This window comes from Lagopus leucura, unplaced genomic scaffold, assembly GCF_019238085.1.
Source record: "Lagopus leucura isolate 7727_CA_CO unplaced genomic scaffold, USGS_WTPT01 Super-Scaffold_100008, whole genome shotgun sequence".
NCBI lineage: Eukaryota > Metazoa > Chordata > Aves > Galliformes > Phasianidae > Lagopus > Lagopus leucura.
In genome coordinates this window covers 2,515,211-2,541,773 of record NW_024962265.1, presented here as the reverse complement: position 1 = coordinate 2,541,773, position 26,563 = coordinate 2,515,211, and the positions used below count along the sequence as shown (strand labels likewise).

The 26,563-nt window shown below is 39.0% G+C and overlaps 1 protein-coding gene across 2 annotated transcripts in view; it reads left to right on the top strand.

Moving 5' to 3' along the window:
- MKLN1 (muskelin 1) overlaps positions 1-26,563 on the top strand; it is a 101,431-nt gene that overhangs the window by 48,668 nt on the left and 26,200 nt on the right. Inside the window, exons 9-12 of one of the 2 annotated variants that reach the window (XM_042872322.1) lie at positions 3,302-3,414; positions 19,946-20,158; positions 21,869-22,090; positions 24,202-24,307. In XM_042872322.1, the coding sequence (XP_042728256.1) occupies positions 3,302-3,414; positions 19,946-20,158; positions 21,869-22,090; positions 24,202-24,307 (654 nt within the window). Of the gene's footprint in view, positions 1-3,301; positions 3,415-19,945; positions 20,159-21,868; positions 22,091-24,201; positions 24,332-26,563 lie in introns of both variants that reach the window. The other variant, XM_042872321.1, reaches the window with a different exon arrangement.

Here is a 26,563-nt window from a genome sequence, read left to right as displayed (position 1 = left end):
TGCTGTGCCAGAATCCCATCAACGATTTCATCGTGCAGTGAAGACAGAGTTAAGAGGAACTTGAAAAGCTGACTTTGTGAGCTTATCCAAGCCTAGACTGAAGCTCCTGCAGGGTTTTGGGGATTTAACAGGGACTGGAAAGGGATAATGTATGTACTCTTCTGAGAACAAGGAGCTTGCAGAGGTGTTGTCTGGACATATGTTAATTTTTTCAGTGTATGTTCTCGATACTTTGAGGAGTGTTCTGGCACCTTCTAGTCTTTTGGAGAGCAAAAAAAGAAAATAATTTAGACATTATGAAAACACTTTTGAATGAGCAAGCAGTTTAGAAATATTCATAAAACATATTTAGAAGTATTGAATTTTTGTTCAACAGTAAATGAGAAGGAGATAAGGATAAGATGCTGGAGGACGTGTTTGATGTCCAAAATGTAACTAGTAAAAGCTTTGGGTAGATGTAACTGCTTTCATGTTTTTCTTGTTGTCTTGCAGGTTGATTTGAAAAGTTCTTCCAGTCAGTCCCTAAAGCAGAACAGAATTCTGATTTAATAAAGCAATATTGATATTGCTGTGTGACATGCAGCTATGATGCAAGGAAGGAATTCCTTCCTCTGCCAGAGAACGATGTTCTTCCTGCCTGCATCTTGATTTCCCTAATGTTACTGAAGTCGAAATAATTATACCAATGTGAGACTGCTGTTTTCTCTTCAAGCTTCGCTCCAGCTGCCTGAAACCTTGTAGTCTGTTCCCTGTGTCTGATCTCCTCTTTGGTCATATATGGATGCATTGCTTAGATGTTGTGGCAATACCAAGGGATGCTGAAGTTGTACCTCTGGGTCTGTGTTAGTGAGTGCCTTCCTTGAAAAAGTAACCTTTCCCATGAGATCCGAACTGAAAAATAGACTGGAGGTTGTGATACCAGTTGTGAAAGTGAGAGTAGTTCAACTTCTGTTTTGAAAAAACAGATGCTACCCCTCCCCCCTCTGCACTCCCAACTGTTTTTTTCTTATCATTTGGGAGAACAATTGTGAACTTCAGAACTGTTGAAAAACGATTTTCCTGACATTACCAGTTGCAGATGAATTTACATATTAAGGAATGTTTTTGCTACTTCTGTAATAAGATTAAAAATGATGGTCATTCTGGGTCTAGGTAGTGATAGAATCTTTCATCTGGGCTACAGTTTTATATCAAGATAAAGAAGAAATTTGGTATACAGTTTGTGTATGCTCATGTTATTGCTGTGCTCAAGGAATCTGGGAATGCTCACAGCTCACACTGATTGTACCCCTGTTTGGTCCTTATACACCACTTAGTTCTGTGAGCCGGATTTAGGCGAATTTTAAAATCTGAGTTTTCATCGAATTCATTCAGATTTGCTATTAAATTTCATCTGAGACAACGAAGTCTTTACAGGCAGGCATGACATTTTGGCAAGGCCCCAGTAGGATACTTAGCCAGTGCCAAATCTTTTATTTTTCTCAGCTATCAATGAAGCTGTTGTGGTAATGTGGGTTTTGTGAGCTGTGAGAATTTATGCGCACAAAGAGACCTGCTCTTAGCAGGGAACACTGGGAGCCCTGAGTCCAGGAGGAAGGGTAATTAAAGTTAATGAACCAGGGTAACCTTTCCATGGTGATGACCACTATCCTGATGGTAGGTAAGGGTCAGGGCCTATTCCCGTTCTATAATCACACTTTTAGCTCTGCTCTTTAATTGGTGTTGGATTAAAAATTGGCTGTTACCTTCATAATAGATCTGGCTTGTGGATTTTAAAGAAGTTTATAAAGCTCTGTGATTCTTCAGTGGCTCGTTCTTCTTGGACTTGGTTTTGTGTTGTATTAGTGTGGTCTGAAGATGAAATATTTTTAGAATTCAAGACCAGATAGCGGTGTCACTGTGATTGAAGTGACTTAATCATCTGTTGGTGTCATAACAGAGACTTATTCCTTATATGCTTCCCATGTTGGAGGCTTCATTTAGTTTCATCAGCAAGTCTGATAAGCTTTTGAACTCGCTGTGCTTGGAGTGGTTGTGAATTTAAGGTAACATGCTCTAAGGATGAGGCTGGAATGCTGACTTAAACTGTTACTGCTCTTCTGACATGTTTTTGTGACATAGGATTGTCAGCAGTTTACGGGCTGGTTCGGCCCCGTTCTGTGACTGGTGGGGTGGAGGGATTTTGTGAAATCCGTGCCTCCAGAAAAAGGGAACAGGGGACCCCAAAATAATTAAAAAACAGTGGCAACGATCTGAGGCGAAACAAACTAATTTACTAAATATAGTATCAGAATGCAAGATAACACACTATAATACAATATAATTCTGTTATATTGAATTAAAGCTAATCAAATATAATGAGAGAGAATATCTGAAAAATGGATAGGCCTTACCACAATGCTGAGGTGAGATGCGCAGCCCAGTTGAGCTGCAGGGAGAAGGGGGAGAACTGACGAAGAGTGGACGAAGAAGATCCCATCAGGTGACCTTGCCAGGAGCTGAATCTCCTCTCTGTGACCGCAGATTCCCTTGGGGAATGCAGTTCTTCTTCTTGTTCAGGCAGGTACCCAGAACTTGAGCATTAACAGTTAAACTCCCACTGCCCCACATGATGTTATGATGTGGAATACTGAAAATCAAAAATCACAAAACCATGACAGAGGATAAATTATATTATGCAAGCCATTTTCCTTGAAGAGGATTTCATAACTGAAGCAAGTCGTCCTTTATAAGAGATCAACTAAATAAAAGAGGTTTTCGGCTGCTGTCTCAAATCTTTGTAGACTGTAAGTTTTGCATCAAGCAGGGGACAAACAGATTTCATTCAAAAAGATTAATAATGATTGATGGCACTGGTGGACAAAGGAAGGGAAGCTGATCATGTCTGCCTGGACTTGTGCAAGGCCTTTGACATAGTCCTGCATCTGTCCCTAAATTGGAGAGAATTGGAGTTGAAGGCTGGACAGTTCAGTGGATAAAGTGTATTCCTGATGGTTGTAGTGCCAGGTGAAGGCTAGTTGTGAGCGCTATTCTCTACAGGTCAGTCTTGGGACTGATGCTCTTCAACATCTTCATCAATGACCCAGACTGAGTGCACCTCAGCAGGTTTGCAGATGACATCCTGCTGAGTGGTGCAGTTGACAAAATAGAAGGAAGGGATGCTGTCCAGAGGGACCTGTATAGGCTAGACCTACAATCTGTTTATCACAGGTGTTTTGTAGGTATTTATGTGTTTAAAGGCATTCTTTTTTTTTTTTTTTTTTTTAAACAAAATTAATGTGTTCTTCCTTTATTTTATTAGAAACTGTTTACTTGTTTGGTGGCTGGGATGGAACTCAAGACCTGGCTGACTTCTGGGCATACAGTGTGAAGGAGAACCAGTGGACTTGTATATCCAGAGATACTGAGAAAGAGGCAAGTAGTACATTCATGCTGTTAATACCATATGAATTATTGTAGAGAAAAATGCTGTATTTCTAAAGTGCTTCTATACATGAATAGTGTGCCAAAATTATGAACAAAAAAAAAAAAATCGAACTTTCAAGTTCAGAAGACTTTTGAAATAGGACTGGGAAAATATGAAATGGATGTGAAATTCAAGTGTTAGCCGTTACTGGGAGAAAGGTTTATTTCCCAGGAGTAGACTGATCAGCCAAAAATCAGTTCAGTGAGTAAGATATAAGTTAAATAATGTGATAAGATGGAACAAGGCTGCCAAATAAACATTTCAGACCTGATGCTGGTGTTGAGGCTCAGTAAAAATTTTTTTTTTTTTTTTAGCTTCTGTCAAAAATGTGAGTAGAAATGGACAACCAAGAGGTGAAAATACATAGAACAGAGAGTAACTGCTAGAGGTCATGCAATCCGAGGAGTTTTCATGGCATTCAAGTCATTTTCTTTGGCCTGTTTTGCTTGCTTTTTGATGTATGATACCTCTGAAATGAATGTAGATTGGGCTATAGGTGATAACAAAAAGAGAGTTCCAACCTTTGACTCATGTAATTCCCATGACATTTCACAGTATATATTAGAAATTTCCTGTGGTTATTGTGTTCAGAGTTCATTACTTGTTTGTCAGAGCATAACTGAAGTGAATTCATGCAGCGTTGTCTTGAAGGATTGAAAAGACTGAGATTCCAGCATTTTCTGATACCTAAATTCAGAAACTGATTTCCCCAAGTATTTACAAAAGTCACAGATGTATTTTTTTTCTCATTTGAATTTTTCTGGGTTCTTGTCACTAGCTTAATTTATGAACTTAAGAGTACTGCCATTTTTTCCTGGCAAAGGTGTATAGAGGTTGCAGTCGAGTAGGACAAATAGCCTTAGTGGAAAATCTCACAGTAAGGCTCTTTCCCTTTGCATCTGTGCTTCATGTACAGAGTTTTTAATGTTATTTAAAAGATGAGCAATAATGAAACTGATTGTGGTATTCTAGTATCTATCTTAACAGTGCTTGTATAAAGGTTAAAAATTGTCCTTATGTTTTGTATCTTTGTGAGCTTTTTTCCTCATCACTGCTCGCAGCTCTGTACTTCTCATGGCTTCTCACGTGTTTAGCAGTACAGTGTTGAAACTGGATTTGGTCTTTCAGTGCTGTAGGGTCAGCTTGTGTAGCTGAAAAAAAAAAAAAGAGTTCATACTGTTCACCCAAAATTAAGTGGGATATGTGTGATGTAATGAGGAAATTGGGATTTAACTCTTTTATCAACTTCTATCCAAAAGATAAAGCTAGACCATCTTTTCCTTCGGTCCAGAAAATAGAGAGCCAGTAATAGTGAAAGCAAACAATAATTTTAACTGCTGTCTGTTTCACTTTTTTTCTTCTTTTGTAGCTACCCAGTGTGTGTTATTTTGTCTAACTCAGGATGCAATGTAATAAGGCCTTCCTGTCAAGAAGGGTGACTGTTTTCTTCCTGCACGAACCAGTGTGGGTAGTTCTGGTGTTTCCTTAAGCAGTTCAGTTTCTGTGGTGGTTTTTCTTTTTTCTTTTTTTTTTCTTTTTTTTTCTGGGATTCTTTTTTATCCAGTTGAGCTTCTGTAGAGCTTGGGAGGCCTGGCTGGGATGCAAGGCATGAAATGGTGCCAGAAACAGCGTATGTTTTCTGAGTTCCTCGTGCCTGACTCTAGCAGGGTAATGCTGGGCTGGGAATAAAAGAATATAGAAAAGAACAGCTGTGGAGGAGACAGATTTTGGAGGAAGTAAAATTAGATTGCAATGGCAGGTCAGGAAATTCAAGTGGAAGTTGGAGGGATTGTTGGCTGAGAAGAAGCAAGGTCAGGAAATCAAGAAAAGATGAAGGTTCAATTGAATGCATGGGGAACTTTGAAAAAGACACATACTTAATATGAGTGGAGAAGTATTTAGAAATGGAGTTCCAGAATGGCTTTATGTTTAGTTACAGTCTGACGTGGATGTCAGAAGACAACCTACAGAGGCATAGTTCAGGATTTTGATGACTTAAAGCAGTACACTGAATGGTTTTTTTGTTATTGTTGTTTTTTTTCTATTGGAGTTCTGGATGAAACCTGATTTAGAAATGAAAAGGTCAATCTCAAACAGAGAAGTAAATTAAAAAACAAAGACTCCAGATGTTTCTCTAATAGGACCATCAACTATTCACAAACAACTTGCTGAAAGGAACTGTCTGTTGACATGGAATTTTTGAAAATGTTCTAGAGTCCAATTGAACTTTGTCTTGTTTTTGTGTTATGTTGTGCTTGTTCCGCTTCTAGCTATTTTATCCCACTTAATTTGTGACACTGGTTGAATTAGCCACTGAATATTTCAGCTTGGATAAAAGGAGAAGATGGTTGCATATTATCCAACATCATCTTAAGGGTAACACAGAGCAACTGTTTCAGAGTAAAGGTACCAAGAACTTCTGATGCAATGCCAGATTATCTTCATCCACTTGGCACTGCGGTACAAAGAATTTGCGGTGACCTTTTCAGTAAATGGCGTTGTTTCTGTTTTTCTAAGTTTGCCAGTGAGTTGGAGAAAGGTCTCTTTGTCACCTTAAGTTGCACTTGTGTTCTTAACAGTTCAACTACCAATGCTAATTTTCCACAGTCCTCCTTATCTCAGGAAGAAATGCTTGCAGTGGTAGTGAAGTAACTGGTGGCCCATGTTCTTTAGAAGAAAAAGAAAAGGTATCGTGAACTAAAGTGCAGTGTTGTGTTGAGTTTCCAGAATATGTACCCTAGCAGCTGGTGGGCAGACTGGAATTGGAACTTCCCAACCATTCTTTCACTGTGTGGAGGCAGGAAGGTTCCTTCAGTCCTTGTGAAATGATCCTCGTTCATGATTGTGTCCTTGCGAAGGAATTGTACCATGACCTCTCAAACGGACCCACAACTTCTGTCTGCTCTGTGCAGTGCTTGAGTATTCAACAGCTCTCCAAATCGGTTGGCACAAGGCATGGCCAAAGCATGTGAAGTCTAAGAGTCTTTAAGAAGTTGTAACCTGAATCAAATGGAATGTTCTAACAAATGTTGTCTCGGGTGTATTAGCAGTAGTAGATTAGTGGACCTTTTTAGGATTTGGGGACAGTTTTAAAATATCAAACCTTGTCATGTCTTGAGCATTTTGATACTAGGCCAGCGTCAATTGATAGATGAACTTAATGTGAATGTTTTGGTATCTAATATCTGTAGTTTCCAAGCAGTAACTTTCTCCTAGGGTAACTTAGTGAAATGAAGTACAGAAGGACAGTTGAGGTGAATAGGCAGCCGTAGGTAGGACTTCATTTGCAGTAGGTTGATAATTCTGTGGACTTAGAGGATCAAAATGCTGAGGTATGTTTAGGCTCTGAATCAGAATCACAAGGTTGGGAAGTTGGGAACGACCTATAAGATCATCTAGTCCAACCGTCTTCTCATTACCACTGCTACCACGAGCTACTAAACCATATCTTGCAGCTCCTCATCCAGACACCTCCTGAACACTGCCAGGGACGGCAACTCCACCACCTCCCTGGGCAGCCATTCCAGTGCCTGACCGCTCTCTGGGGGAAGAAGTTTTTCCTCATGTCCAACCTAAACCTCCTCTGGTACAACTTGCAGCCTTCATCAGTAAAGATATTAAACAAGATGGGCCCCAGTACTGACCCCTGGGGGACACACCACTTGTAACAGGTCGCCAGCCAGACTTAACTCCATTCACCACAACCCGCTGGGCATGGCCATCTAGCCAGTTTCTTACCCAAAGAAGTGTATATCTGTCCAGACCACGGGCAGCCAGTTTCCCCAGAAGAAGCCTGTGAGGGACCGTGTCAAAGGCTTTGCTGAAATCTGGGAAGACTACATCAACAGCCCTTCCCTCATCTACCAGACTGGTCACCCAGTCATAGAAGGAGATGACATTGGTCAAGAACGACCTGCCTTTCATGAACCCATGCTGGCTGGGCCTCATCCCCTGGACACCACGCATGTGCTATGTGATCTCACCCAAGATGATTTGCTCCATTATTTTCCCTTGTACCGAGGCCAGGCTGACAGGCCTATAGTTCCCCGGATCCTCCTTACAGCCCTTCTTGAAGATGAGAGTCACATCAGCAAGCCTACAATCCTCTGGTACCTCTCCAGTGAACCACAAGTGCTGATAGGTGGCCAAGAGCAGCTCGGCAATCACTCCTGCCAGCTCCCTCAGCACTTGAGGGTGTAGCCAATCCAGTCCCATGGACTTGTGACAGTCCAGATGGAGGAGGAGCTCTCTGACTGTCTCCATCTGAATCGCTGGGGGCGTATCCTGAGTAGCATCCCAGACTTCCAGATCAAGGCATCGAATGCCCAGAGGATAACTGGTCTGGCTACTAAAGGCAGATGTAAAGAACGCATTGAGGACCTCAGCCTTCTCCTTGTTCTCAGTGGACACATTCCCTGCTGCATCAAGTATGGGATGAAAATTATCCTTGGTTCTTCTTTTGCCATTGATATATTTATAAAAGGATTTTTTTATTGTCTTCTACTGCAGAGGCCAATCTGAGTTCAAGTTGAGCTTTTGCCTTCCTAAATTCCTCCCTGCATACCTTAGCTACTTCTCTGTAATCTCCCCAAGTCCTTCTTCCAGAGGACATAGACTCTCTTTTTGTCTCTGAGTCTCAACAGTAGTTCCTGGCTCATCCACACTAGTCGTCCACCCCTACGGCTCGCCTTGCGGCACTCAGGGACAGATGCAATGATTCAGGGGAAGATTCAATAGTTGAGAACTGGGAAGCACTATATTTTGTATGTCCGTACTATTCTTTTGCACTATTTTGGTACTTCCTGCAGACATCAGAAGAGATGCAAGATCTTCTTGGAAACAGTATTTTACTGTGCAAAGTGGTAGCTTCTGTTGTGCGTTTGTGTTGATTCATCATCACTGTGGCTTTATGCTCACATGTCAGCTCTGTGAAGGACATGGAAATTGTGTAGATGGATTAGGTTTAGGTGATGCTATTTCTCAAACTTCTAAGTGTTTCTTGACAAAAACTCTTCAGTAGCAGACAAGGTCTTCCCATGGGTTAATTGGTTAAGAGGATAAATTCTTTCTGACTATAAAGGAAAGTGTAGGTCAACAAGTGTCTACTGGTAGTAGGTTCAAAATGGTCTAGAAAATTGGCATATGGTAAGGTGACAATTTACTGCTAGCATTAAATACGTTTCCAGGCTACATAAAATGAAGGCTGACAAATGTAGAAAAATCCTGTGGTACTGAGAGCCAACCTGAATGTCACCTGCTATTGTATTTCCAGTTAATTTTTCTGTATTGTATGGATGCATTTTCCCAAAACTTCCAATGTCATTGCAACAGAAGCATTATATTTGTTTGTGTTTGTGACACTTACATGATTTTTTTTTTTTGTGAGGTGGGGTGATTTTCAAATATATAACCTTATTGGTGTAAAACTTCTGCTCTGTGCTGTTTTTAAGAGTAGGAACTGAAAATGTCTCAAATATTGACCACTTCCTGCAGATGATATGATTTGGAAGATGCTATCAGTAATTTGGAGATTTTTGTTTCATTTTGAATACAGTAATGTTTATGGAATTGAGATCTAATACACTGAATCTGCCATGTCTGAGTAGTTCTAGTTGTTAAAAGTTGCTCAGTTGTAAGAAATTCCTGGTACCACAAAAGCTCATAGGGAGAAAGCAGCTGTCCCCAAAAGCCTGCAGCAGAAACTTGGATCCTAAAGATGTAGCTCTGAGCCAACTTCTTAAATAGTGTAAATGCCTACAAGAGTAGGGACAAAGGCGGCACATTCTGAAGTGAACACATTGTAATGCATTCTGGGCAGGTCCTGAATATTACATGCTACTGTTTTATTTCCCCTTTCTGAAGTGTAATGGTTTAAAACTGTTCTAGACAGTATTTATTCTCCAAAATGTTAAAGAATTTCAGATAATTTTGACTAGTTTCTTCAGTGATACGTAGGCATCCTGAACAAAAATATCCTGTTGCGGAGTATCTTATAATTTTAGAAAATGTTTTCCACTTGTAAAAGTAACTTTTTCATTTATACTAGCTTGTGTGCTTAAGAGCTCTGTCCTCTTACTCTTGTGTATTTCTTTTAACTGAAATTTTAAAATAGAAAATACGATCTTTATTTTATAAAGCTCTGAGTCTTAAGTTATTCAGTTCCATTGTGAAGTGCCCATAGTTCTTGCTTCCAGCATGCAAAAAGTGCAGGAAAACCAGCCAAACTTCAGTTATTCCTAACACCAGATGTTTCAATGTGTACAGATCCCTTTTGGATATTGAAGCCAGTCTCATAGAGAAAGGAGTACTTAAATGAATGCATTATGCACGGTATTCTGAAGGCTGCAAAACTTTGGCAGTCCTGGAGCTTGCACGTGCCAGTCTTCAGATTATGCGTGGACTTGCTAAGCATCGTAAAGCCTTCAGCTGCAAAGGCTGCAGCCTGCAAAGTTAAGAACTGCTTTTATACCTTCAAGTAATATATCATGAATAGTTGATCTGTGGCAATTATGTTCTGTTGAAAATCACTGCATTGACTCTAGCTTACAATGGACATGGACATACTGGCCTGATTCCCTTATCTGGAGTACAGATTCATTTTATTTTGACTTTGTTAGGAGTGTGTTGCACCATTCACTCCCTTGTGAATTACCTTTAAAGCAGTGTGCAGAGACATGCTAGGGTGACTGTGCATAGATCTCGGGGAAGGTGATGCTTTTTTGTACTGCTTGAAGTATTATGGAACTTTCAGGTAAGGATTTAATAAAGTGAAGAATATTGGTATTTAAAAAAAGCTGATCTATGTACTTCCAGGTTTTACTGACAGAAAAACAGGCACCTGGAACACAACAGCAGGCTGGAATCCTTAGTACCCCATCTTCCCCCCCTCACTGTGTGGTGAGAATGGCAGGAACAGAGAAGGTAGAGGTAGAAGGTGGGAGGAAAGTTTATTCTCTTGCCAGCAAGGTCAAAGTAGCTTCACACGTGAATCAGCGTTGCCTTGGGAGTAGTCTCCTGTTTCAGCTAGTCTGTAAAAGGCTTCCGTTACATTAACACTCCTCAAGCTGTGCAAATACAGGAATCCTAAAATGCTTCCCCTGTGTTACCACAGTGGGTATTTCATTAGTAACATAGACACATCCTTAATTTGTTTGGATAATTACATGTTTGAAATTCTGGTAAGTTTTTGTGGATCTTGCTGCTATTAATGGGTGTATTTCTGCCACCAGGCTCTGAAGACAGTTAAATTTTCTGGACAAACCCTGACTGAATGGATGTAGCACATTGCTATGTTCAGCTTTCAGACCCTGAAAGAGCTTAGTATGTTTAGTGGGAATTAATCCATGAATTTTCCAGGGCTTGCAAGTGCTGAGGGACCAAGGGATTTTATTCATACTAGGATTAAGGAACTGCATTGCCTTTGTATTCTTTGTTATATCTTCTGTTTTTTCCTCTGACATCCCATGCAAATTACTGCAAAATTGAAGATGACTTGCTCCTGAAAGTGTCATGCAGCAAAGACTGTGCGCTACACTTTGTGGTAATTGATGCAATTTGCGCAGCTGGATAATCAAATTATGTTCTGAGAATAGCTGACGAGTGATATAAATAAAAATTTCACAAGCTACATCTTTTCTGTTGTGTCACTTAGTTTCAAAGAAGATACGGCCATTTCCACGGTGCTATTTAACATAGTATTTCTGTTATATATTGATGTGTGTGTGTATTATATATTTTTCTTGGCGTGTTGCTATGAAAGCTAACAGAAGAAGCCTACGTTGCACTCTACTTAGTATCTGAGAAGACAATCTCATAAGCCATGGGTTAGCCTGAGGGGAAAAGTTACACAGCCACTTCTGTAATGTTGTAACACCTCTAGGTCCAAACTATTCTTTTTCTTCTCCTTAAAGCTGTCATCACTTTCCAGGAAACATCTGAGAGCTTGTGGCTGTCCTGAATTGCTTAGATCAGTATGAAATTTTAAGTTTATCACCATCTTTTCAAAAACAATTAATAAAAAATATTTCTATCTCTGCTGTGCCCTCATGAAGGTTTCAAAACTGGACGTGTTTCACATCTTTGGTTAAACAACTCATAAATTACAAGTTTAACTATCTTCAGCCTACTGGCCTGCTGGTCTGTTTTAAGCCAAATAACTTGCATCTGCAGAACAATCTTTCTCTTAGCTGGATGACTTCTTTGCTAACCATTGTTATTGGTAATCAGAGGACAGCATGAACTTAGCAGTGCATTTGAACATGACCTCATTCAACATCCTGCAATTGTTCATGGGGTAGTTGAATTCGGCCCACGAAGGACATTGTCCTGAGGGCCCATATCTCAGAGCTGGTGACAGATTGTCTGTTATGTTTTGTCAGCACTACTGAAAGCAAAACTGAGCAGATGATGGGTAACAAACCAAGTTTGCTTGTTAAAATTTTCGAAGCTGCAGTTCTTGCTATTTAAATCTCATTGCTGTGAGTAGCACTAGTTTTGTGAGTAACTTGTTTGTTTTGTTAGAAGTAGCACAATATTAATGCCCTTTTGTTGCAAAGTTCTTTTGTGTGAGAGGATTGGTAAGCCGAATCAAGAAGACTGGATGATCTATTTTTGACTGTAAACTGATACCTAAGCAAGACCTTCATGTGTGCTCTTGCAGCCTGCTTCATATAAATGTAAGAACTATTACCTGTGCTTTGTGCTTTTGAAGCTGTGGTGTTTTTCTTCCCTCTTTTCATTGTTCTGCTGCTTGCATAGGAGCTCTCTTGATCTGGTTTATTGTAACATGATGTTCCACAGTGCTGAAAGGCCTTGATTATACCTAGATTTGAGAGCAAGCCAGGTGAGAACACACTGCTCAGACAAGGCCTGGGAATATGGCTTCTTGCATGTGCAGTGATGCACGTATCAGTATCTAAAGCTGTTTTGCACAGTAGGTAAGATTATGTGCACAGCTCTCAAAACGAGGATATTCGTGCTCTGGAAATTTTTGAGTCAGTTTAAAGGACTTATTTCTTCAAGTTGCATTAATTGCAGTTCATCAAAAGCCAATAGGTCATGAGCTAGTTCATTTATGTTATGAAAATACCCCGACATTAGTTGTTTTTGCAAGCAGGCTGCTGGGAGGCTAATTTTTAACAGATAATTTGATGGGAGTAGAATATAAGCATCTGTTCATTTTCATAGCGGCATTCATGTGCTGCACTGCATCTTCTCTTATCTGTGCAGTAATGAACCTGCACTGCTCTCTGAAGGGTGGAACAGGCAATCTGAGTAATTTCTTATGTAGGACCGAATGGGTTGACCTGCCCATGGGTCATCAAATCCTGGCCACTGTATCGTAAGGTTATGTATGTGAGCTTAAGCATTTGAGTTATAAGTTCATTGAACCATCTTTCACAAATAGAACGTGGGACCATTCAATTTTACTTCCAAGCAAAGAAAGTCTCTTTAGAGAACATAAAACTTGAGGGTGTGTAGTATCAACACTGAGTATCCCAAATGTGTACACACTTCAGGAAAAAAAGCTTAATCCTGTTTAATTTTTTTTCTCACCCAAGGTGAGCAATATCGATGAATCAAAACTGTGTACTAAAAGCTGCCTCTGACTTTAATCTGCTCCATCATGTCATAGTCAAATTCCCAGAAAGGACTTTGCAACTAGATCTATTTTGTTGCATTGCTATAGGAGGTTACACGTAAGCAGATTAGGCACAACTCAAATACTATGTCAACTGCCTGACCGAAGGATAGATTCTTTGTCTTAGCTGAAACTAGATATGTTAATAGCCTGGTATTTGCAAATACTTGTCAGCAACATTCTGATATCCAAGCCTAATGTTTATCATAAGGCATTCTACTTGCATGACAAATGGTGTAGGTGCATGTCTTTCCAACACTGGCCTTGGGGGTTTTAAGGGTCGTGCTTCTTAGTCAGGTTCTGATCTGCTTAATAGATTTCCTGAAATATTTACTGGCAGAAGATATTTAACTCATGCACTCTCAGAGTATCTTCTTTATAGCTGGCATAGCAACTGTGAAAGTAAGTTATAATAGCCATTATATTTCCTAAATAGGAACAAGAGTATCTTAAGGCAAAACGAAAATGCAAGGCTGCTGACCTACTGTAGCTTCATATGCTGCTTTAAGCTTTTACCTAAGGCAAACTTGCAGAGTAATTGGATGAATTGTATGTATGTTGAGTATGCGGAATATGCATATATATATTATTTTTTTGAGCTACTCTTGTATTCTTTAAAACATTCAGAATCTTAGTTCAATCCCTTGTTGCATATACCCTCTGTGAAGTTCAAAGGTTATTTTGGCATCTAGTGATAGAGATGTCATGTCCTGGACATCAAATGACACACACAGCTCTGATTTTTGCCGTCATATTGGGTGAGATAGCTGGGATGCGAGAGGCTCTTGCACCCTTTAAAAGCCCTTGCAGATGGCTCACATCTGTAGCATGTGCACACTGTGATTCAGCTCTTGTGGTCAGTTGGTAATTGTATGAGCATTAAAAGCAGGGCAGCAGCCTCCACTCACTTTGTTTGGGGTTGATGTGCAGTACTGATGCCACATGTTACCATAAAAAGCACTGGATACATGCTTTTAATAGATTTCTGGCATCTTCAGTTATGAGAAACATGAAATGCTTTCTGTGAGCAACTAGTATGAGATGGAGATTTTGTGTTGCTGTAGCTTCTCTTGCTGAATTTAGAAGTTATCTAAAGCAAATCACATCCTTATGAGCTGCTGCTTAGATTAAATGTCTTCGGAGTATGCATTACTTGAACACTTGCACTGATACAGTATTAACGATCGTAAAGGGCATAAAGATTTGATTGTGATTCTGTGAATGCCAAGATTCATATGCATTTCCTTTCATTTTCAAGATTGTGTAGAACTTTATCTTTTGTTTTGGGATAATGCTGGTGAACGAGGAGGAAACAAATTATATTCTGAATCTGCTGAAATGCAATTTGAAACTGGGAAATGAGACCAATTAATCTCCGCAGTGGTGTGTAGGCAGGAGGGACTATTTGTTGTATGACAGCGTGCTCTCAGAATGGGAAACAAAGTAGGTTGTTTGTGTCTTTTTATGTCTTCGTCCCAGTTTGCTTTAGGACAAGAGCATTTACCTCATGACGCTTATTTTTGAACTTTATACTGGAGACAATGTTCACATTCCATCCAGTCTTTTAAAGCACCAAGAAGGGAGAATTAGTCAGCTGTTCTTTGTTTTTATTTCCCTGACTCTTGAACAGGGTCCAGGCTTGCTCCTGAGGTTTTTCATCTGGATCAGTCTGAATAAAACAGAACTTCTTGCGACTGAAAACCCTTTATTTGCAAAAGGTTATGATCACCAAAAGAAGCCAAGCTCCCCAATTTCTTGTTTTGGAGGTGGGAAGTTGAACCAGCTTCATGGAGTTCTGTTCACGTTAAAGGAGGTTCGTAGGACACTTATTTAAAAGCAAAACTAAAAAGAAAGCTATCATGTTAGTGCCTTAAAGCATGGCAGGATTCTGTTGCTAAGATGATGCATGGCAATTCTGGCATAAATAGTTATTAAAGCAGACCCTACCCGAAGGAGTCCCAGTCCTTTCTCTCCTGTATAGGAACAAATCAGTTATTCTTAGGAGGCAGTGTTGTCTCTCGATGCTGTTGTGTTGCTTTTTGAAAACGTTTTGTAAGTTACTCCTAAGTGGGATAATTGCTTTCAGCATTTGCAAGTTAAATGAAGAAAGCTCTAATTAGATTTTATAAAGTGGCTTAGCATGTTGAGAAGGCTTTTCATAAAGTATACTGTGTACTCGCTTGGCGTTGCACAACTGAATTCTGTGAGGCACTGACAAAACTAAAAGATCCTGTTTGGCCTTGGTTTCTAGGTTTCTTCTACGATCAAAACCTTGTCTTAGGTACTCCTAGCTATATGTACTCTATTCTTTTCCCTACATCCTTTGGGTCGTTTATTTCTATTCTAGAGTCTGGAGCAGTTGCAGTCAAGACTAAGCTGCTTGAGGACTGTATTGTGAAAGTAGGGAACAGAAGCTTGGTATTCTGCATCACTTGAAAATGGTGCCATGGCACACAGTGTTTGATCTGTCTTGATTGTTATTATGCTGTGCTAATTGTGCAGTGGTACTGGGTGGTAGAGAGCCACTTTATTCAGGTTAGTCTTAGCTCTGTGGGGGCTCTGGTTGAGTTGTACAGAAGCCAAAGTGCCCAAGTGCTTAAGCTTAGTAATCTTTAGTATTGCTTGGTGTCCTGTAGATCTGAAATGCGATACGCTAATGCTTTATTATTGCCACCGCAGCATTGGCATGAACCGAGGAACTGGCCGAAGCAGCTTACCACATTGTTAGCCATCTGAATAAGAATTTAGCCTGGTCAAAAGCTTCTTTCATGTGTGGTTTCTGCAGTGTGCATGCCAGAAGCTTCATGGTGAGAACTGGAAAGTGTTCCCAAAGCCAGTGTTTATTCAGATCATTTGGGCACTGTTGCTTGATATGACTTACCAGAGCCTATTTTAACTGGCTGTGCTCTGTTTGGAGAGTAATGCCTCTGCTAACTCAGTTGATTGGTTCATAGAATTGTGGAATCATTAAGGTGGAAGAAAACCTTTAAGACCATCTAGTCCAACCATCGACTCATTGCCATGTCACGAAGTGCAACATGTACTGACGAAGCTTCATTTGCAAAAACATCTATCACGTGTGCTAGGAACCTTGGAGATAACAGTTCAGTGAAACTAGACCTACAGGAAGTACTGCTTAATGAAACGTCCCGCATTGATCTACAATCGCTTGTTATTACCACAAGACCCAGTAAATGCAGGCTAGCTGGAATTTTCTTTGTCTTCTACTCTGCTCAATAAGACTTGACTTTGCTTAATCTTCTTTTAGGTTTATCAGTGTGCAGGTGAAATTCTTTATTATCCCCAGATTTTTAGGAACGGTGGGTAGTGTGTTATGTGGACTAGCAAGTACCAAAATTAATACTTCGTATGCTGTCAGTTTGTTTTTGATGGTATGGTCCAGATTTTAATGAGACTGTAGAGATTTCTAGTGCAGTGCACTCACCTTATTGATAGACATATAAATAGACATTAACTAATGGATTGTGGACCAGTCTACATTTAAGCTGGAGGAGAAAAAAGGGTTGTTCTGCTCTCTGTTTGATGTCTTTTACTATAGGTTGAAGAGAATCATGGCTATTACAGTCAGTTTTTTTCACTTATTACTTAACAGGGCAAATTCTTTGATACTCCTGGAATCAGTTCTTAATTGTTTGAAGTTGGTGGCTGGTTTCTCCATGACCAGTTGGGGGTAGTGTGTTCTTTGTCTGAGCAATAGGCTTGCTATTGTAGCTGTGTGAAGGAGACTTTGCATTAACATTTATAATTGCCCACGGACTCTTGATTCATTTAACCACACATGCCATGAAGTTTTAGTCATTTTTCAGTGTCTGCCCATATCTGTCTCTATAAATGGACTTTGTGTCTCCCACTGACGTATGTTCATGCTACAAGGGCTTTTTTAAGCAAAAGGATAGCCCTCATATAAACCAATGTGTAATGGACTTATTTACTCCTGTCAGTAATCCCGCAGAATACATGCTTGGTTCCACATGATTTCTTTGGTGGTAAAGAGGAATAACTTCAGTTTTCTTTGTGAAAAGATGATGAACTGGAGGAAACTTTCTGTGTGACAAGATACAATCCGTTCTATGGCAGGTTCTACAAGTTCAAGTCAAAGATAAAATTCTTGTGATAAAATAAATTATTATATATGTGATAAAATTCTTCTTTTCAGTGGTGAATGGTGACAGGACAAGGGGAAACGGCCAGAAACTGCAGCATAGGAAGTTCTGCACAAATGTGCACAAGAACTTCTTTACAGTGAGGTGACGGAGCACTGGAACAGGCTGCCCAGGGAGGTGGTGGAGTCTCCTTCTCTGGAGATGTTCAAGACCTGCCTGGATGCCTACCTGTGCTACCTGGTGTAGGGAACCTGCTTTGGCAGGGGGGTTGGACTCGATGATCTCAGGAGGTCCCTTCCAACCCCTACAATTCTGTGATTCTGTGAGCTTGAGGTGAGGTTTTTCTGCCTGCGGTCTGTAGATTAAATGGTCAAACTTAATGCCTTTAAAAAGTCATGCATGACTAATACACAGCTCTTATGTTTACGAACGATGCATTTTTCTTGAACTTGTTTTTCTTGAAGCTTGTTTTCTGTAGGACCTGTGCTGTTAACTCCACTGGCTTAAAACTAGTGTTGCATATGCTGAGTGCCTGAGCCTCCTGCTCGTACTCAAATTTCATTTGAAGATGCATCTCTTCTGCAGTGCAAAGCAGGTCAAGAAATTATTAAGTTTGGAGGTTTATTCTTGAAAGTTCCTGAGATATTATTTAAGCAAATCTGATATTATCTACTGTAGCCCAGAAAGACCTGATAGTGCTGTGAGAGTGAGATATTTAAATCAGCGGGTTCATTTAAAAAGAAAATTGCAGTGACATGACAAATGGGAAGGGGTCAGAAAGGACTGATTTCAGACGTGGGGCTTACTATTCCATCTAGTAGTAGCTGTACCATGGCAACAGCATGCTCTTTTGCAGAGGAACAGTGGAACATCCTCCAGGGTCTTCCATAACAAGAGATGGACTTCTATAGGGGGTTGTTTTCTTTTGAATCAGAGACAAGTTTTGTGAATATACGAATTGACGTCTCTCATGCAAAGAAATTATCTCGTGTGTTCTGAATAGGGTTCTTTGGAATATGGTAATCTGTTTTTTCTGGGATCAAGATCAAGTATGTTGCTACCTTCTTTCACCTTCTTCCATGTGACCAAAGGCAGTGAGTGAACTTCTGCTGTGTTTCAGGATTTCACGCTATTGTTTCATTTCTGTGAGAAAAGAAAATTTTCTTAATCACTATGCAGTAGCTAATTCTCAAATTTGTAATTATGGCTGACATGCTTCATATTTACCAGATATGAGCAATTTAGTTCACATCTTTGTATTGTTTAGTTAACTCAAACAGTAGTTTGCAGCAACTATTTTTAGTGAAGAATTCTTTTTATCAAACTTAGTGAAGAATATTCCATCACTATACTTTAATTAGCTTTGTTTTCAGTGAAATGATACAATTAGATTTTTATTTTTTTTTTTAAGTAAGGTGGTATTTAGTAGCATGTGGAGCAAATTTTGTTATTTGGTATGGCATGGTTAGATTTCCTTAACTGTAAGACTTGTAATAAGTGGTGATTTATCATGCATCTTTTGAGTATTTGGTTAGTCTTTCTTTTTCTCTAGATTTTCTTTACGTTTTGTCTTTCATAGTTTGGTCATGTTTATGTGCATCTTACAGTTTTTATTTGACAGTGGAAATTTTCCCACTTCTCTTGTTGCTTTCCAGGTTGCCTTTTCAGATTCCCAATACTGACCTTTGAAACTGTGGACATTTTCTATGTGATTTCTATTTCTTATCTTCCAGACTCTTGAGACTCTTCTCAAAGCTAGCTGCACAACTTTGTTCTGTCATTCTCATTTTAATGCTTTCCAAAGCGCAAAGAAAGGTGAAATAAATACAGGATTTATCTGTAAGCATAATTACTTCTGTCTGATCTCTTGCAAATAAGGCTTTCCCCACCTTGATTTCTGGTATTTTGGAGTACAGCAACAGAACTTCTGTGCTTCAAGATGAGAATAGGAAGGCTTTCAAAACTCGGCTTGACTGAAGTAGTGGTAGACTGTCCAGTACTGCATAGTACTGTCTAAATGTCATTGAATAAATTACTCTGTGTTTTGAAGTTGAGCACTTTGGATGGATAAGTGCATGATAATTTGACAGTGTCTTTTCTCTGAAGACCATAACTCAAGGCAGTTTTGCTTACTGTAAGAAACATTCCTGTAGTTGGAGCTGGAATAACAATATCTGTTTTGTGAAGGATGGAGTGCTTTTGTTGCCTTCGAAGACCCATTACAGGATATGGTTGCTTGTGGGAATGTCTGGTTATGATCTGTTAGAAAACAGTCTATTAATAAAACAGAGCCTCGTGTAATAGAGCACGTCTTAATCTTTTATCTGTGTAGTTATTTATAGGCTGTGACATCTTAATTTGCTCTCATGTACATTAGCTTCTGTTATTTTAAAGATCAAGTAGCTTTCACATGCCTCTGTGCATCAGTTCTGGAGGGAGTGGTCTATTTCCTAAGGAATCTTACAAAAAGGCATTATGTTAGAAGTGTTATTGCTTGGTTTTGCTGGTGTTTTTCTAATGCACTAAGAAGTTACAGAATGTCCTGTTATATTGATATATGTTAATTCTGTATTTGGCTGACACAAATTTTCCTGAGCATTCAAAGGATTTCTACTTCCTGACGATATTTATTTGTCCTGAACAGGTAGTGATCTATCTGGAGCAGTGTTAACTGTGCTGTATACTTCATTTTTGTGGTTATTTTTTTTTTATTAGAATGGTCCCAGTGCCAGATCTTGTCACAAGATGTGCATTGATATTCAACGAAGACAGATCTACACGCTGGGTCGCTACCTGGATTCCTCTGTGAGGAACAGCAAATCTCTGAAAAGTGACTTCTATCGCTACGACATTGATACAAATACATGGATGCTACTGAGTGAAGACACTGCAGCTGATGGGGGTCCAAAGTTGGTGTTCGATCATCAGGTCAGCTACACTGATGTTTTAGCACAAGTTCCTATCTGTATACCTTTATCTCAGTGTTTGTGAATTATGATTTTGCAATTTAGAATTGCTATACCAGATAACATTGCAATGACAGGGGAAGTTGTGATCTGCACTCAGTTGATTTCTAATAGCATTGTTGTCTAAAGCTGTTGATTACTGGTATTCCAATAAAATTGAGTCAAATCATAAAAATATTTTTAAACTAATTCATTTTATTTATTAAGACACGTTTTATTAAAGCTGAAAGCACAGTTCATCTGTTTTTAATCAGACTTGCTGAGCTGGGTTTGCAGATCAGCCTACTGAGTAGACATTGAGGTACAATTTGTGAAGCTGTGTGCTGCCTTCAGAAGAAAACTGTAAGCAAGACACTGAAATGAGGCCAACAGGATCAGGATTCTTAAAAAAATCGATTATCTTTAATTCTGTGAAATGTTCTTGCTGTACAGAGATTGAAATCTTACAGGAGTAGCTACCAGTCTTTTAAAAAGCTGCACCTCTCCATATATTCAAATTACTCTATTTTTAATCGTGTTGTATATTCAATGGCTTTTGTGTCCTTGAAAATATATTTGGTTCTTAGTTGTTTTTATAAAACATGGCCAAGAGATAATACATCAGTATTTGTTTTTAAAGTGTCCCAAGAACTGGTGCTGTTTTGTAACCAAAGCTGTTGTCTGCCAGCAAGATATGCATTTTTGCTGACACTATAAATTAGATGTGTTGCCTGCAGAACAAAAGCCAATCAGTCTTTCTGTTCTATTAATAACAAACATCGGTATTCCAGGTGTTGAGCAAAAGCAAATGGTCAGCTGGCAAGAGCTACTTTGGGTACCTTGTTTGCCTCCTTCTGAAACTTTCTTTTTTCCCTGCTATCTCCAAGGAAAGAATGTCCTCCCTGAATTCTTTCTCAGTCTACAGCTTTCTCTTCTCTCCCTCACTGTGTGCTGTGATACCAGATTTTGTTTAACCTTCACAAAAATGTGCTGCCTGGGAAAAGTTGTGTGTAGGCTTTTCTGAGTAGCATCTGTCTTGTTGTGTTCTTCTGTCTTTCTTTTCCCCTGGTGTTTTGTAGACATCTCCATTGCGCTATGTCTGAGAACATCACCTGCAATCAGGGAGTTCTATTTGATTTGTACTGATGTATCTTGTGTGTGCCATAACTCGAATTCTGGCTTTGGGGATAAACTTCTTTCTACTGCAGACTCTTCAAGGATTCCTGGCCAGGTTACAGCTCTATTTTAGGTTGAAGTAGTGAAAGCAACAATAAATATGTGATTGAGATGGAAGCTGAGTAACAGATCACTGGTTGTTTTTTGGATCTGTAGGGTTGCATTCAGTAAACTAGCAGTGACTTTGTTTACTTTTTGGCAAAATTGTCTATGGATTCTGGATAAAAATTATATATTTTTTCCCTAAAATCAGCAATTAGGAGATGAGTGTAGCCCTTTTTGATCATTAAATTGTTAAGCTGACATTAGATTTGAGCTCTAAACTAAGGAGCTGTCTTCTGAGTTTAATACCTGTCAACCACGATGCCTGTGCTCTTGTCTGTTCACGAGACTTTGAGATGTGCAGAGTACTGTCTAACTTGCTAGATATCACTTGCAGGGGAGGGATGCATAATCATAAATCTGAACGTGTTCAGATCTTAATGTGCTTTCTTAAAAACTTCTCTTGTTCTTACAGATGTGCATGGATTCTGAAAAACACATGATATATACCTTTGGAGGCAGAATTTTGACCTGTAATGGCAGTGTTGACGACAGCAGAGCCAGCGAACCACAGTTCAGCGGATTGTTTGCTTTTGACTGCCAATGTCAGACATGGAAACTTCTGAGAGAGGATTCCTGTAATGCTGGACCTGAGGATATCCAGTCCCGCATAGGACACTGTATGTTATTCCATTCTGTAAGTATCCACACCATATCTTGATTCATGGTGTCTGACCTTAAAGAGAGCCTCTGGTTTTGATTGTCTTGCAGGCTCTTTGATCTTCCAAATGATGTGTTGTCTCACTTGATTTTTATGTTCAGTGATGTTCTAATGCTGTTTTGTAAGTGCAGGTGGTATTAAGTGAAGTCTCAGGCAAAGTTTTCATGACTTAAAATGAATAGAAATTAAAGTAAAAGCAAGGTGAATTCTAAATGGGTTCTAATTAAATAATAGCATTGAACTGCAGTCCACTGGTTGAATTTACTCATAAGTATTTTCCTTTCAGAGTTAGTAAAGAATCTTAGAGTCTTCTGTAATTACGTAAATTATCTATTAGACCAGGAATGGTAAAATTGACTAGTGCAGGGCTTACCTGGTATGCATTCAGAAGCACAGGGGCCCAGCTGCTGCCTGGTATCATGATTAGCTGTTAAGTTTGGTTCAGATGGCATTATGGGCTTTTAATCCAGATCCTGATGGGGAATGGCAGAATGCTTGATGATAGAGGTTGTGTTGCACTTTATTACTGGGTAGATAAATAGAAAATAAAAATCTTCTGTTACTTTTCCGCTTGTGCTCATCAGCTGTTTAAGTGCAGGACATACGATTTGCAGGATGAGGGTTGTAAGGCATTGTATATGCACTGGACTACCTTTTTGTACAGATACCTTCAGTAGAATAACACAGTACAGAGGGGAATTGTATCAACTGTGAAGCTTCCATAGGCAGATATGGTGTAGTGGCAGTTCTGCACCGAGCTTAGTGGCAGCAAACAAGTTTTCAAAGTTTTGCCGATGTTGAATTTTGATTTGGGGATGAGAGAAGGAATGGAACTGGAATTAATATTGTGGCATCCTGCACGTGTTCTGCAATGTACAATTGAAAACTGACCAGTTTGAAGAAGTTTTCCCTTTCAAATGAAAGATCAGAAGTTTCATAATGATTGCTATGCTTTTAGAGCTTGTAATGACTCTCTAAAATTTGGTTTTATAAAAAAAGAAAAGAAAATACTGCCACACAATTCTGCGTAAGTACCAGAGGATTTAAGTATATGTCTGTGGTAAACTGAAGAAGACAGATTTCAACAAGTAGAGTTGATGTCAATTTAGATACTTTGCTGTTTTCTCAATCTTTTGTAAGAAAAGCAGTCTGCCTCTTATGGGCCTTCTACTTGATGAGCTTGAAAGAAGTGATAAAGCTGGCTTTTCTGCATATTTGCCTGTTCTTAGTGTGTTGATATCTGGATAGTTACTCTTTATTTCTTTGTTCCTGGTTTAAGCTGTGAAATTATTATCTAGTAGGGTTGTTTTTTGGACACTGTATCACTTGGATTGGAGAAGACCACTAAGATCATCAACTCCAATCATCACTTAATGCTGCCAAGTCTGCCACTAAGCAGTGTGTCTCTTCATGCCATGTCTGCACATATCTGAAATACCTCCATGAATGGGAAGTTCTACCACTGCCCTGAGCAGCCTGTTATAATGCCTGACTACCCTTCCTATGAAGAAATTCTTCCTGACATCCAGTCTATATTTGCCCTGCTGCAACTTGAGGCTATTTCCTTGTGTACCTTGAGACTTCTCACTCTTCTGTATTGGACTTGAGAAGTGAATTGCCATTTCAAAATTCTGACCTTACAGTTCAATTACAGTTCAAACAGCAGGGCTATAACCATTACTATGTGGAATTTGTCTGGTTACTCTGGAGTAGATACTCTGTTGGATCCAGGTTTATAGCCTTACTTAGACTGAGAAAATAATGTCTTCTAAAATTGCATTTGTTTGGAGGTGGAGAAATGGGAAGCTCTCAGTGGTATAGCTCTTGAAACTGAAAATACGTGTATTCAAGAATGGAAAAGATTAAGAATGAAATCAAGAATTATATAGCTTTTACAAAGTCTGTGAATAATAAACTGTTGTGCATAATTCTGTGAATCTTTGTGGATATGGAAGTAATAGATATTACCAAATTAAAAGCATGATTTTAAATGTACAAGAAAAATCTGTTACTCTTTCATTCATTAATGTTTCTGTGAAACAGAAATAAAGAACTTGGTTAAGGAATACCTTTTTCTTTCTTTCTAGAAAAATCGCTGCTTATACGTGTTTGGTGGCCAGAGATCAAAAACTTACTTGAATGATTTCTTCAGCTACGATGTAGACAGCGACCATGTGGATATCATATCAGATGGTACTAAGAAAGATTCAGGGATGGGTAAGAGTATGACTGCAAAGTAATGCCTTCACATTGGTGCGAATGAGAAATATATTGCTAAGTAGGTGAATGGCCAACTGCAGAGTCCTGTGGTATCAGGTTTGCATCCTTAACCAGCCCTGTGTTCCCAAGTGAACTCCACAGTATATAGGTTAAACTTATGCCAGCTCTTTTGTCCTTCTTGTCATTCGATATCTCCACCTTTTAGCACAATACAAATAATTGATGCATGAAACCATATGCCCATCAAAAAAAAAAAAAAAAAAAAACACAGAAAGACAAAAAAAAAAAAAGCAAAATTAAACACAGAACATTTTTGCAATTTCAGCAGAGATGAGAAAAAAACTTTAAAATAATTGTCTGTGGAAACAGGGAAGGAGAGAACGGCTTTTTAACTTCTACAAAGTGAAAGGTGCTGTGAAACAGTAATCATTAGCTTGGTTTGAGATGCAGAAAGGCAGGTAGGATGTCTGGAGAAATGGAGCAGAGGGGCAGAGGTTATTTTGCCTGATCAGAGCTGATGAGAAAATGAGGCTTCTGCTGCGTGTTTTGCTGATATACTTTCTCTGAATTGAGGAAGGGGAGCTAAATGTGGTAGCAGTATAGAGTAAAGCTTCAGTCCTGCTTGGTTCATGCCACCTGGAACTACATACAGAAGTCCTGTATACTAGAATCCTGTAAAAACACCCAGAGGACATGGCCATATAGAATTGATTTCAAGCTTTTTCTCCTCAAACGTGACACAAAGGGAGAAGAATGGTCATTTTGGAAAAAAAGATTTCTGCTTGTATGAAGCACATCGTTTTCTTCTCTTGCTGATATCCTGATTTTTAACTATGGCTTGGAAGTTGAAATTTATGTTGCACTGTTTACTATGATGAGAGCATTTATTAATGCTTCTGGTATTATGTGTAATGTAATAACAAGCTTGATCTTGTTTACTGTTCTTCCAGCAACCAAAATCTTAAGAAGCTGATTTTACCTGAAATCTAAGCTTCCCTCCTTATTTTGTCAGGCTTTATTTTACTGAACTTCTGAAGTGAATTATTGATAGTTATGAGTTCGTGTTTGCTCATTCAATTTAGATATGTCAGTGAGGGAGAAGAGTACCCAAACACTTATTCTCTGGAGTGATTTATTTACTTCATTGCTTCCAAGAAAGAAACAGCTTGTATTGTTGTCAGTCTTATTAAATAAGGTGCCTGCTTGTTGCCCGATGCTGCTGTGTACACAACCACAGACTGTGGTCCTTAGAGCTTTCAAAGTTTTGTATTGTTCTTTTTTTTTTTCTTATGGTTTTACTAGCATTCTTCCATTTTGCTTTTTTAAAGCTGCATTTCTTAATATCCAGAAGCTTTAAAATATGTGGCTGTGAACTATCTCCGATGTTAACTTCATATTTAAAGTTATTGAGATTGTCTTCAAGCTAGTAAAGACGTTGAACACCACTTCTCAGTGAATATATTATCTGCAGGGTTCAGTTACGCAAATGGGAATCAAGTATTTAACCTTCCTTCCCATTCCCACAGGTCCCTGAGTGGTGAATGGTAGGCATGGTAAGAAATGAGTCATTGAAAATAATTCACAAGATTTTCAGTTCACTGTTCTTGCATGTGTGAAAAGTAAACAGATTCCAATGTTTCCTTCACTTTTGTAATAAAATGCTAAAATTCAGTGTGTCTTAACAGGAGCAGAGCAAAATGCCTGATACATGCAGACAGTAAATATTGTGATAGCATTATTTTTGCCCCAAAAAAGCAAGTCTCTGTGTTCTTGTTAGGTGGTGATATGTTGGTTTGATCTGCGTGAACTAAGTGATTCAGTGATTTGTTGCTGTGGAGTTTTATGCTGCTTAGTGTGATGAGTCAAGTTGAAGGTGCCTGACCTAAATGTTCCTATAAAGTCCCATGATTACATTTTGTTCCTGGCTCGCATATGGCATTCAGTGCTATTCTTAGTTGAGCTATTTTGATTTTTACTTTATCTAAAAACTGAATTGTACATTTGTTTAAAATTTTCAGTGCAGCAGTGAGAAGACTGGAAAAAAATTAATGTAGAAAAACTGGAAGGCATATCAGTAATATGAAGTGGATACTGTATCAGAAAATTATGGTGATGTTTTGGTTTTGTTGCTATCTCATCTTGTGGATGAGTTGTTGATGCTGTTTAGTCATTCTTTACTCTTAGTTGTACTTTAAGCGTTGGTTGTGGAAAATCAGTTCCTTGTGTTGA